Source organism: Microtus ochrogaster, chromosome 5 (assembly GCF_000317375.1).
Source record: "Microtus ochrogaster isolate Prairie Vole_2 chromosome 5, MicOch1.0, whole genome shotgun sequence".
Classification (NCBI taxonomy): domain Eukaryota; kingdom Metazoa; phylum Chordata; class Mammalia; order Rodentia; family Cricetidae; genus Microtus; species Microtus ochrogaster.
In genome coordinates, this window is record NC_022012.1 from 92,029,367 (window position 1) to 92,041,649 (window position 12,283).

The 12,283-nt window shown below is 48.3% G+C and overlaps 1 protein-coding gene across 1 annotated transcript in view; it reads right to left on the reverse strand.

Moving 5' to 3' along the window:
* Window positions 1–5,099, reverse strand: part of Scn11a (sodium voltage-gated channel alpha subunit 11) — a 72,305-nt gene extending 67,206 nt beyond the window's left edge. Inside the window, exons 1-2 of the mRNA XM_005348214.1 lie at window positions 4,833–5,099; window positions 380–498 (exon numbers count right to left, since the gene is read on the reverse strand). Coding sequence (XP_005348271.1) covers window positions 380–498; window positions 4,833–5,099 — 386 coding nt within the window. The remainder of the gene's footprint in view (window positions 1–379; window positions 499–4,832) is intronic.
* Window positions 5,100–12,283: the final 7,184 nt, after the last annotated feature.

Consider the following 12,283-nt stretch of genomic DNA (forward strand, 5'->3'; position numbering starts at 1 on the left):
AGCTACTCACACACACCGCCCCACACAGTACCAGATGCACCACAGTAGCACTGTGGAAGCAAGGACTGTTGGCTTCCTCTGAAACTGGAGCTGGGAGGAGGCTCAGTTGGTAGAGTGCCTGCCTGGTGTGTTGGAGCCCAGTAAGCCTGGTGTTCAGTTCCCAACACTGCATAAACTGTGTGGAGGTGCATTCCTATAACCCCAGAAGGTGGGAGGAGAAGCCGAAGGTCAAAAGTTTGAGATCATCATCTGCTACATAGGGATTTCAAGGACAGCCTGGCCCTGATTCAAATTGATAATAACAGTAACAATAGCACACCCATGGATCCCCGGGGCTTGCACATGTTTGTTTCCCAGCCTGGACTTAGGGAAAGGATATGAATGGACAGAAATCCGAATCACTAAACTTCTGACAGGGTTGAAAGGCCCCAAAATGAACAACGCCCGCTTGGCACTGAAGCGATATATCGTCCTCTTCTTGTTCAACACCATAAATGTCTGTGAAAAAACCACAACACAGACATTAACACATTGGCAGACAATATTCTTCAAGAACACATTTGGAGCGAATTCTAGGGCACCACGACCTGAGCTCTGACTAGTAACCGCAATTTCTGGTGGCAAAATGGTTGACCAGCTACTCTGTGACTTTGGAGGCCAACGGTTCCCATTACATGGTCTTGGATCCAAGATCAGTGTGCTGTGGGCTGTTAACGTTATAACACATGCTGGAAAACACAGCCCCAAAGCCATGGAAAGCAGGGTGTGGAGTCATACCCGGGCAAGCCAACCTTTGATGTGGAACACTCCACAGGACATATGTGTGGAGCTAGACCAGAAGGAGCCCGCTTAGGAAGTGAGCTTGAACAGCCACATATAGCAGGTATCTTAAATTACTACCATTCTCAAAGACATTTCTGTAATTCGTCTTATGAGACAAAGAGAGTTGGAGTCTATATGGTCATTACGCAGCAGGTCTGAGCAGTTCTAATGAAATAACCAATCTGCTCCTAACCTTTAAAATACGTCAGGGGCTGAGGAGAGGGCTCAGCAGCTGAGGGTGCTTACCGCCAAGTCTGAAGACCTGAGTTCGATCCAGAGGACCCACATGATGGTAGGAAAGACCTGATTCTGGCAAGTTGTCCTCCAGCTTTCACACATGTGCTAAGACATGTGCTTGCATACAACACACACAGACCCACACACATATTCACTCACACACACTAAAATTGATTGATTGATTGATTGATTGATTGATTGATTGATTGATTGATTGAACAAATAAATTTCCAGGGAAATGCCAGTTGTTATATAGTGTGACTGATGACGTTGACTGTTGAGCTGACAGTATCTGGAATCATCTACGAGTTTCTGTGCATCTCTGAGAAGGACTTTCTAGGTTGTGTTAGTCAAAGTGTAAAGACCCATCCTGGATGTGGGTGATGCGATCCCATGGCCTGGGATCCTGAGTGAGTGAGCAGAGCGGCAGTTTTAGCCCCCACGTCCTCACTGTGGATGAGATGTGACCAGCCACCAGGACCTCCTGGCCTCACAGACTGTAGCCCCACAGGGTGACGCCAAAAGAACCTTTCCTCCATTAAGTTGCTTCCTGATAGGAGTTTGGCGACAACCACAGGAAGAGTGGCCGCCACACAAAAGGCCCTCGCTCCCTAATCCCTGACACAAGCAGGGCAGATCTGTCTGTGGTCCTCGCCTGAGGAAGGAGGTGGGTACTGTCCCTAGGCATGGAGGCATTGCCATCTGTAGTGGTTGGGGCTCTGCTGGCTCTTACTGGGGAGATCCACAGGTGCCAGAGAAGGGACAGACCTGCCAAATGATGAGTCCCCACCTCGACAGAGCCCAGAGGGCTTTCTTACTTCCTTTCTGTTCCATTACCAAAAGCAACTCAGGAGTAAGGGGATTAAACATCCCAGTCCGTCTTGACAGGAAGTCAGGGCAGGTGCTCCAGGCAGGAACTGAGGCAGAAACCATGGAAGAACACTGTCTGCTGATTTTGCTCTCCATGGCTTGTTCAGTTTGCTTTCTTACACAGCCCAGGATGATCTACCCAGGGTGGCACCTCCTACCGTGAGCTGTGCCCTCCCTCCCACATCAATCTGATGGAGGCATTTTCTCAACTAATTATTCCTCTCCCCAGATGACCCTAGCCTGTATTGAGTTTACAACCAACCAACCAGTGCACGTACGGTGCTCAGCTCTTCCTAATGTGTGCTCCTGGGCTCTGGGAACAAAGCAGCCCTGGACAAGAGCTTGTCACTCACCGGCTTCTGCCATCGGCACCAAATTCTCTTTTTCATTTAACAGTAGACCTACTGTATGGAGAGCAGCAGCCACAACAGCCTCACAGAGTGGGAGGCATCGCCCTCTTCCACTCCATTGCCCCCCTGGTGGTAGGGAAACACCGCCCATCCTCGTGATCGAGCATGTTCTCAGATAAGAAGAACAAACCCAGAGCTGGGCGAGTCATGCAGTTCTGGCCCCCCACCAGGTCATTCCGGCCACTTCTCCCATCAGTGAGTGGCTGGACGCACTGATCTGGAAGCCATCTGACTGCAAGAGAGCCTTTCTTATCCCACACAACAATATGAAACGGGCCGTGGGGTCCTTCAGTGCTAGCAGCCTTTGAATCCAAGACTTCTTAGAAGGGTCCTGTGCCTTCCTATGAGTAAACTGAATTCCAGAATAGAGAGTGGCCTTCTGTCTGAGGACGGTCACCCCTGACGACAGGGGGACAGGATGGTCCTGCTCCTGTATACTCTGGCTGTCCTGAGGCTTCCTCTTGCTGCTTTAAATATTTTAGCTAATGATGCATTTCACAACACTTGCCAGGGCTTTAATGACAGAAGGGTAGGGTGCAGCTCCTCCAACCTGCTAACACATCCCACCTCTTTCCTGTGGAGGAATCCCCAAAGGAGGGAGCAGGGACCTAAGTCGCCAAGAACTAAGTAACTCTTAAGATTAGGTCCCCGTTGTTGGACCTTATAAACGCCGGGGTTCCTCGTCTTTAGGGTGGCGCCTCTCACATCAGTGTTGAGCACACCTTCCACCTGAGACAATAGGTGTGCAGGGCTCAAACAAGCTCCTTGCCTTCCAGTTCAAAGAGTGAGCCCAGGCTAAGAAGTGATGGCCCTAAACCCAGATCCTGCCCCCCTCCATGAGGAGTCTGCGGCTCACAACGTCATTGCCTGTTCTGTGGGCTTCCTAGCCAGCTCCAAGGCAGAGAGAATTCTCCCAACCAACTCTTCTCCTACAACCATGCCTTCAAGAGGCACCTGGGTTTCTGGAGCATAATTAAAAGGAGAAATGAGGCCTTCTCTTTTTCTCGTCATCTCTCCATCCCTTCCACACGTACTCCGCATTTCTTCTAACTGGTTCATCTCTATCCCCATTGGTCTGGCAAGTCTGATGTTTCCACTTAAACAACATACACCCAGGCAGCCACTCTTTGAGAGGTCAGGTTTCCACTGGTGCCAGCAAAAAATGCTGTTAGCACCATGGTCATTATACTAAAACTACTCCCCAAGTTCCCAGAATCCTCTGCTGGACCATACAATTGAGGATGGCAAGGTCTTCTGAGCCCTTTAAAAGAGAGAATCTGAATCCTGTCAGGGTGATGGCCTCACATCCCAGGCTTCCAAGGAGCCAAGGAGAGCCCAGAATCATACTTCCTTATTTTAGAATCATTCTACAATTTCCTGAAAAGAAAATGACATCTAAGGGGGCTGGAGAGATGGCTCCGTGGCTAAGAACACTGACGGTTCTTCAAGAGGACCTGAGCTCAGTCACCGGCACCCACATGACAACTCACAACCATCTACAACTCCAGCTCCAGAGGATTTCACCCCCTCTTCTGACTTCTGTGGGCACTGCACACACATGGTACATAGACACACATATACAGACAAAACACCCATGTACATAAATTAAAAACTAATTTAGAAAAAGCAAAATTACATATAGGGATGGAAGATGGCTCAGCAGGTGAAGGCTCTTGCCAAGCCTGAAAACCTGAGATTGATCCCAAAAGGCATGTGGTAGAAAAGAGCCCACTCCCCGAACGCTGCTCCCTGACCTCCACACGTGTGCCACCCCCGAACGCTGCTCCCTGACCTCCACACGTGTGCCACGGTACATGCATACACACGCATTTACACGAAATAGAAAGATAAATGTGGCAAAAGTAAAGAGCAGAATATATGCAATAGATAAATCGTGGAGCCTCCGCAGGGTCACCTGGGGCTTGTGTACTGCGCACGTAGCCTTCACTGACGGAGTGCATACTCTACATCGATCCGTGTGACTTTCTTTTATCTCACCTAACAGCCTAGAAAGCCTACTGTCCAGATGTCTTTAAGATGCCATCTGAAAGGGGCATCCCTTCGCAGGGCTGTCCATTGCTGATGTCAGCACGCTTGACAGTTTAGAAAGTGCTTCCACAGCTTGTCTTGCCCTGGGGTGGGGACATCAGCCATTTGTTCCCATGTTAGAGACAGGAAGTGAGGATCCGGGTGACCATTTGTCTGGAGTCATGAAGCTAGTCTCGAGCAGTAGTGGCCTGACCTCCCTTCCCTGTCTGCCACGCTGGCCTTTTCCCTGTGTTGACCTTTTAACCTTTCTGCGGACTGAGCCTCGTCTCCCTCCCCGGCACAAGCGTTAGAGAAAGCAGACGAGACCACAAGTTAGTTCTCAGAGTTACAAAGACAAGGGTGAAAGCAGGGGAGAAGAGAGGTGCTGCCTGCCCCCAACACAGCCCAAGAACCAGTGTAGTTGTGAGCTCAGGACAGGGACACCCCGCATCCATGAGGAAGTACCTTATGGTCTCTGTAGAATGGGTCCAGGTCTTCCAGGGGCTTTGCAATCAGATCGTGAGGAATGTCACCGTAAAGCTTAGGTAGCTTCCTGGAGGCCTTGAGGTCAAGCTGAGGCCGAGGCTGGGGCTCAGCCACTGTCGTGTCTTTGCTCTTCTTCTTCTCCTTCTTGATAGCAATGCGCTTCTCTATGGCAGCCAGGGAGTCAGAGGTGAAGGGGCGGAAATTCCTCTCATCTGGGAAGATCACTGGGTAGTACCTGTCCTCCATCTTCACCCTTGGGACAGAGATGTATGGCAGAAACAAAGCTCTCAGGGTGGGGACATTGTCCTGACGGTCTATAGATGCTGAGGTGACAAGGCTTGGGGATTGGCTGTCTGTGGGGTAGACAGGAGAGGGCTACCATGTGGACGCAGTAGAAACTTGGGGCATAGAATTGATAGGGGACAGGAGGGACAGACAGGAGCGCTTCATATTCTGTGTGTTTTTCATGTTGTAGAAAGGGTTCTGCATGTATACATTGCAAACTGGTCCTCTAGAAAAGCAGCAAGTGCTCTCAACCACAGAGCCATCCCTCCAGCCCCAGAGCCAGCATCTTGACGCACGATCACCTTCAATCAATAAAAGGATAAGGGAGATAAAAGCACCAAACTGGAACCAGACTCCATGTATGTCTGAGGGCCAGGAGGCCTACTCCTGCTGCAATAGCAGAGAGAAGCAGACCAGGGGCCTGGTACTGTCAGAGCCCACAGCACAGAGCACTCCAACCCTTCAGAAAACACAAGGCTGTGAGAGCAGACCTGGAATTGCAGGCAGTGAAACACACTGCCCAGGGGGTATCGGTACCACTTCTGTGGTGGCACGCTCTTGAGGAACCCACAGGAAAAGAAGTAACTTACATTGATTCAAAATGCATTCATCTCCTCAAAAGAAGAAACGAGGGGGCTGGAGAGATGGATCAGGGGGTAAGTGTGCCTGTCACCAAGGCTGATGGGCTGAGCCCACTCCCCCAGACCCATATGCTGGAAGGAAAGAACCAACTCTAGTAAGTCCACACCATGCTGTGGAACACGGGTGGAGGGAGAGAGAGGTGGGGGCATGGTAAAATATTGTCAAAGAGTAACAAGGAAATGTCTACAAATGCGGTCAGAAACCTCTCCAGCACTTCACAAGAGCCCAAACCTCAGGTCCCATGTTTCAGAGATGACTATTCCTACAAAGACTCACATGAAAGTGGGGCTAGGGAGATGGCTCAGCGGTTAGGGGCTCTGACTGCTCTCTTCCAAAGGACCTGAGTTCAATTCCCAGCACCACACAATAAAGATCGTAATGATCCAAATATCTAGTTGCAAGGGATCTAGCACCCTCTTCTGGTCCCTGTGGGCACTTCAAGCATGCAGTGCACAGACATACATGCAGACCTCACACCCATACATATAAAACAAAAGACTTTTAAAAATTAAAAAATTTTAAAGTAGGAAATATATCCATTCCAACACAGCAATTGATGCCAACACTGGAATATCAATACAATGAAGCAAGGCAGCAGTCGCTCCCGAGGATAGAGTGCACAAGCAACTGACCCAGAGACGTTGCAATGGGTGAAACGCTACATAAAGAATTCAAAACTATTAGTTTTTTAGAGATCACTGAATTGCAAGAAAATAGTGGGACAAACTAAGAAAGACAAAATAGGATACGAGCGAGAAATTCAATAAAAAGATATTTTTTAAAAAAAGCAAAGCAAGTCTTGGGAATGAAATGCTCATTGAGGGAGTAAAAAGATCTGAGCAGAAAGCCCCACTCCCTCTGGAACCAGCTCCAACAGCAGAGAGCCTTGGGACTGAGCACACGTGAGGAGCTAGCACAGTAGATAGTGGTGAAGAAAAATCCTAAGCACTCTGCAGGGGAGAGGCAAGAAGACCAGAAGTTTAACATCATTCTTGTCTACACAGTGAGTTTGAGGCCAGCCTGGGTTACATGACATTCAGTCTCAAAAATCAAAGACCAAATTTATATATTATTGAGCAAAGACACAGAAAAGTGTTTAGGGTAATGGTGTCAAAAAAAAAAACCCTCCCAAGTCTTGGAAAAGATATGGACATAAGCGTATAGGAGGCATCATGACCAGATGAGAGATTCCCCCCACTGTATATTATAGCTACACACAACAAAGAACAGAGGGAGAAATGGGGCCCTTCTGAAAAGGACTCCATTATCTCCGAAAATAATGTCAAGAAGTGAGAACTGGGATTATATCACACTGAAAAGTGTCTTATAACGGTGGAAAAATAAACAGAGTGAACAGACAGCCTACAGCATGGGAGGAAAATCTTCCCTGGCCATTCGTCCAGCATAGGATTAATGTGCACCATGTATAAAGAAATACACCAAGTGGACAAATAAGCCAATCGAGACATGAGCAAAGGGTCACAGACAACTCTCTAAAGAGGAAGGACAGTGGCTAATGTATAGGAAAGGTTCACTGTCTTTAACCACCAAGGAAGAGCCAATCAAAGACACACTGTTACATCTAAGGCTGGAGCTTACACCTCATTGGTGGAGAGTACACCTAGCACGTGGGCGGCCCTGAGTTTGATCCTCAGTATGATAAGTAGGAGATAGATAGATAGATAGATAGATAGATAGATAGATAGATAGATAGATAGATAGATGATAGATAGATAGATGATAGATAGATAGATACATGATAGACAAACAGCAGACAGATAGATGATATAGATAGACAGATAGACAGACAGACAGACAGACAGACAGACAGACAGACAGATAGATAGATAGATAGATAGATAGATAGATCTTATCTCACCCCAATTAGATTGCCTATAATTAAAACAAACAAAGGCCATTGAGGAGGCAGAGGGAGCAAACTGTACACACTGCTGGTGGGAAAGGAAACTGTTAAATCGCTATGGAAATCCATGTGAAAGTTCCTACGAAAATAGAAGTACCATGTAGACCAGATACAACACTCCTAAATTTACGCCCTGATAACTCAGACAGCACCCAGCAGGGATAGCTGCACACCCACGGCTTTTGGGGGCACTCACGATATCCAGCTTTTGGACTCGCCCTCAAAGTTTGGCAATGAACGAGCATCACTTTAAATGAAATATATGTGTGCTGTTCCACAATAAATAAAAATGAAAATATGGTGCCTGCAGCAAGACAGATGGGACAGGAGACGGCCATGTTCACTGAGACAAGCCAGACTCTTCCTCTCACCTGCGGAACCTGGATGGGGGGACAAAGCCCTAAGGAATGACCACTGAGGAAGAGGAAGTGGAGAGCAAGGGAGAGATGACTGAGATCAAAAGTTATTATGTGCGCATATGGAAATACAGGGACACCGCTGTTCGATGCAGTCAACCTACACTAGGAAAGTATTAAACAATAAGTAAGCAGCAATCACAAGTGAGAAAACTGGAAGGGTCAGAGAAGGTGGAGAAGTAACCGTTAGCAAACTCCATCCTTGTCTTACTAATGGACAATTCAGTAACTGTTACTTAAGCTTTGATAAATGAAGAACCTGGGAGTTCAAACATCCACGGCTGAGAGCAAACATGGGTAACGCAGAAGCTGTGCATAGGGACAAAGGTGGGAGCTGAAGCGCTGGAAGCCACTCCCCTAGGAGGAGAGAGGATGGTACCCTAGAGAGCCAGAGTCACAGCATGAAGACACTTGTGCCTGCACAATGCCTTGGGGCTCCATTTATAAAGTTTATCAAAGTGACATGACTACTGTTTGGTACACCACCTTCATCCCCTCAGCCCCGCTCAGTGCCCTGAAGGGACCCATGTTTCGCTCACGGTTGGGGTCCTTTGTCCTCTGGCTGAGTCTAGACAGTGACTAGCACAGGAGGGTCAGGAATATCCTCTTCCCTCCTTCCTGGCGCTGGCTGTGAGCCACACTGGAAGGTTGCCATCTCTCCAGTCAGTCCTGCTGGCCTTTCCTTACCCCTTCTGATATGGGGTGTAGCCCCCCGAGGAAGAACTTACGATTGTTTCCGTGACTGGGACCTCCCTGCACCTTTTTACAAAGTCCCTTCACTAAAACATTCTCCAAATGCCCAATTTGAAAGTGCCATCTGTTTCCTGCTGTAGCTGGTGAAGCCACCCATTCAATAGCATTTGGAGAGGACAGAAAGGAAATTGTCTCCCACAGGCCACAGCTACCAAATACATGCAGGGTCAATGTGCTGGCCTATTTCTCGTCAGTCTCCTTTGCAGGCTCATGTCTTACACGGCTGTCATTGTCACTTGCTAGCCGTTATACGTGGTCATCTTCTCACTGAGCCCTGGATCATAAACACTTTAACAGCCGTAGCTACCACTTAACAGTGCTTATTTAGGTCCAGGTAAAAACTGTGGGTGTGCAAATCCCATTTCATTCTCAAAACAATCTGAGAGAGGGGCTCTCAGCTAGAGGCTTTCATTTTCTCTCTGACTGGTCAGACCCTCACCACAGCCAGTAGGAGAAGTGACTAAGAAATCACAAAAGGTTTGCAACTGCCCACCAAGAACATCTCCTTTCCGTATAGCCAGAATATCAAAGGTCGACCCAATACGTTGTGGATTATTTCTGAAAATCTACAAGGTAGGCAGCATTACAACATGGCAATTTGACAGCAGTAGGCACTGGGGTTTAGAGAAACCAAGAGCCTTGCATAGGGTCCTGTAAGCAAGTTCTAGAGAACCTCAAGCCCAGCCAATCACTTGCCAGGTCTCAAATTGTCAGCTGCCCTGTAATTCCACCTAGTTGTTCACCCCAAGGAAGGCAGGAGGAGGCCATCAGGAGGAGAAAGTCAGCCGGGCGGTGGTGGCGCACGCCTTTAATCCCAGCACTCGGGAGGCAGAGCCAGGAGGATCTCTGTGAGTTCGAGACCAGCCTGGTCTACAGAGCTAATTCCAGGACAGGCTCCAAAAAAACCACAGAGAAACCCTGTCTCGAAAAAAACAAAAAAACAAAAAAACAAAAAAAAAAAAAAAAGGAGGAGAAAGTCATACCGTCTCCAGCGGGACTGAGCAAGGCCTACGGCTCTTTCACCGTGTGTGGCATGCCTCCCAGGACCTTCCTGTTTCCAGGAAGGAAATCCCACTGCCCCCCACAGGTCATGCTCACCCATGCGCCAGGGAGGTAAGCTAACAGTCAGTATGTTCCACGGTGCCTCCTTGTCCATGCTGGGTGATGGTGCTGACCACGTTCTCAGCTTTGGCGACCCCTAAGCCATGTTTATTGATGTGGATTACAGCAAAAAGGATGCCATCCCCATTAATAGATTCCATAAGAAAGCCAGGAAGTGAGTGTAGGCAGATGCTCACGCAATGGCCCCCATAGAAAGCCAACCACAAGATTAGCTCTTCAACAAAGACACTGCTCGATAGTTCCTGGTTAAGAGTCCATAGGGGACCCAGAAAATATCTGGGAGATTTGTACCAGAGTCTCTTAAATGTGAGACAAGATTGATGCATACCTTCTCTAGAAAACCCCAATTGCTGGCATCAAGTCCCCAGAGTGGTGAGTGCCCATCAGAGCATGGCAGCCTCTCCTGTCTCCTTCTCCCAGGCTCTCTGAGAAGCACCTGGTGGGTTCTGTCACCTGACCATGTATCTCCTGTCTGGTCTCACCTCTGGTTTCAGTGGGGTATGGTCACAAAAGGACTTGATCTCTAACCTCACACACACAAACAAAGCTCTCTGATGACAAGACCCAGCCCGAAAGGACAGAGGATCAGGGTAGCCCCAGCCCACGGCTTACCTGTCCTTCTGTGAGGAGGCTCACGGCAGAGTCCGGCTCCAGAGACTCTCACTCTTGGCAGTGGGCTGGAGCTCTGGGAGGGGCAGCTGGGAAGCTGGGTGGAGCGTGAGGAGGACAGCAATTGGGAAGAGAGCCAAAGTGATTCTAAAGAGTCGAGAAGGAAGCCCTGCAACCAGAGAAGTGACTGAGAGGGTACTTACATCTTGCCTTTAATCAGTGCTTAATCTAACTCTGCAGAGAGCATCATTAATAAAGAAACAGGTTGGTTTTTCTCTTTAGCCTCATCCAAGAGTGTGAGAGAAGACAGAAAATTCTCTCTGAAAAACCATTCTCTGTGTCACCCAGGCCTATGTGGGCCACCTGAGCCTTTGCAGGCCACCTGAGCCTGGCTGTTGAAACCTACATTTCATGTTGTCCCTTGCAAGGGGTCCAGTCAGCTTTCCACCCTCTTTCTTTTTCTTGTGCGTTTATACCATCATCTAGACTTTGGAGAATTATATACTCTGCTTATGTAGGAACCACAGAGAAGCCAAGATGACCGCCTTGGCTACCAAACCAATTCTGCAGGGGTCCTGTCACCAAGCCCCAAGACTTCCAAGTAAGCTGCTGGACTGTGTGGTTGTTGCTCTTATTGTTTATTTTTCATTTTTTTAGTCTCTGGAGAAAGAGATTCATGCATCTCTCAGACCTCCTCAGAGAAAGCTCTTTGTGCACAGGATGGAGATTAATGCAGAGGTTCCCAGTTGGTCAGAGATTGTCAGGGACTACGAATCAGCAAAGGGGGAGTCTATGTCACACCCCCAAGCCCAGGACTCAGCGACATCAAAGAAGAGGGTGTGGAAAGGTTGTAAGAACCAGAGGCCAGGGAGGCTCACAGGAAACAGAGCTCCCTGGACAGGACAGAACTGATGGGCTCAGAGCAGCTGTCTGCGCGAGACCAAGCCAATCCTCGGTCCAGGGTGGAGGTGGGAGGGGCTCAGGAGATAGGAACAGTTGTTGGCTGCTGGGAAAGAGAGGGTGTGGTCCTTGATGGGTCAACCACGCTCCAGTGAGTGGTCACACACCCATGAGCATATAGGCCCAACAAACTGCAATTAGAGTATTAAATTTAAAAGAAAAAATGAGGTGGATCTCTAAGTTCAAGGCCAGCCTGGTCTACAGGGCAAGTTCCAGGACAGCTAAGACTACACGAAGAAAGTCTATCTTGAAAAACAACAATAACAAAAAAATTAATTAAAAAATGAGGATATGAAGTTGTGAGGGGTGAGGATGGATCCGGAATGAGTTATGGGGAGGACTGGGGGTAAAAATGATCAAAACGGAGTGTATTCATGTATGAAAAAGTCTGCCTGGCACATTTCCCTCTATAAACCATTCTCAGGGGTTATCCTAGTCAGGAGACCAGCAGATGTACAGCTAGCTTCTACCAGCAGACAGTCAATAGAAGCCGCTGCCCAAAGGAGGGTGTGAAGGAAATTGGACAAATGCCCCAGAGACACTGGAGACCACCTTCTCCCCACTTTTCTAACCTGAGATGCTAGACAGATGCTGAAGTTCCCAAGCCTTAGTTTTCTCTCTGTAAAATGGGATGACTCTTTCAAATCTTCTGTTGGAAATGAATATGGCCGTAACTGGCAAACACCTGGCAACCTCACAGACTCTGTGTGTGTGTGTGT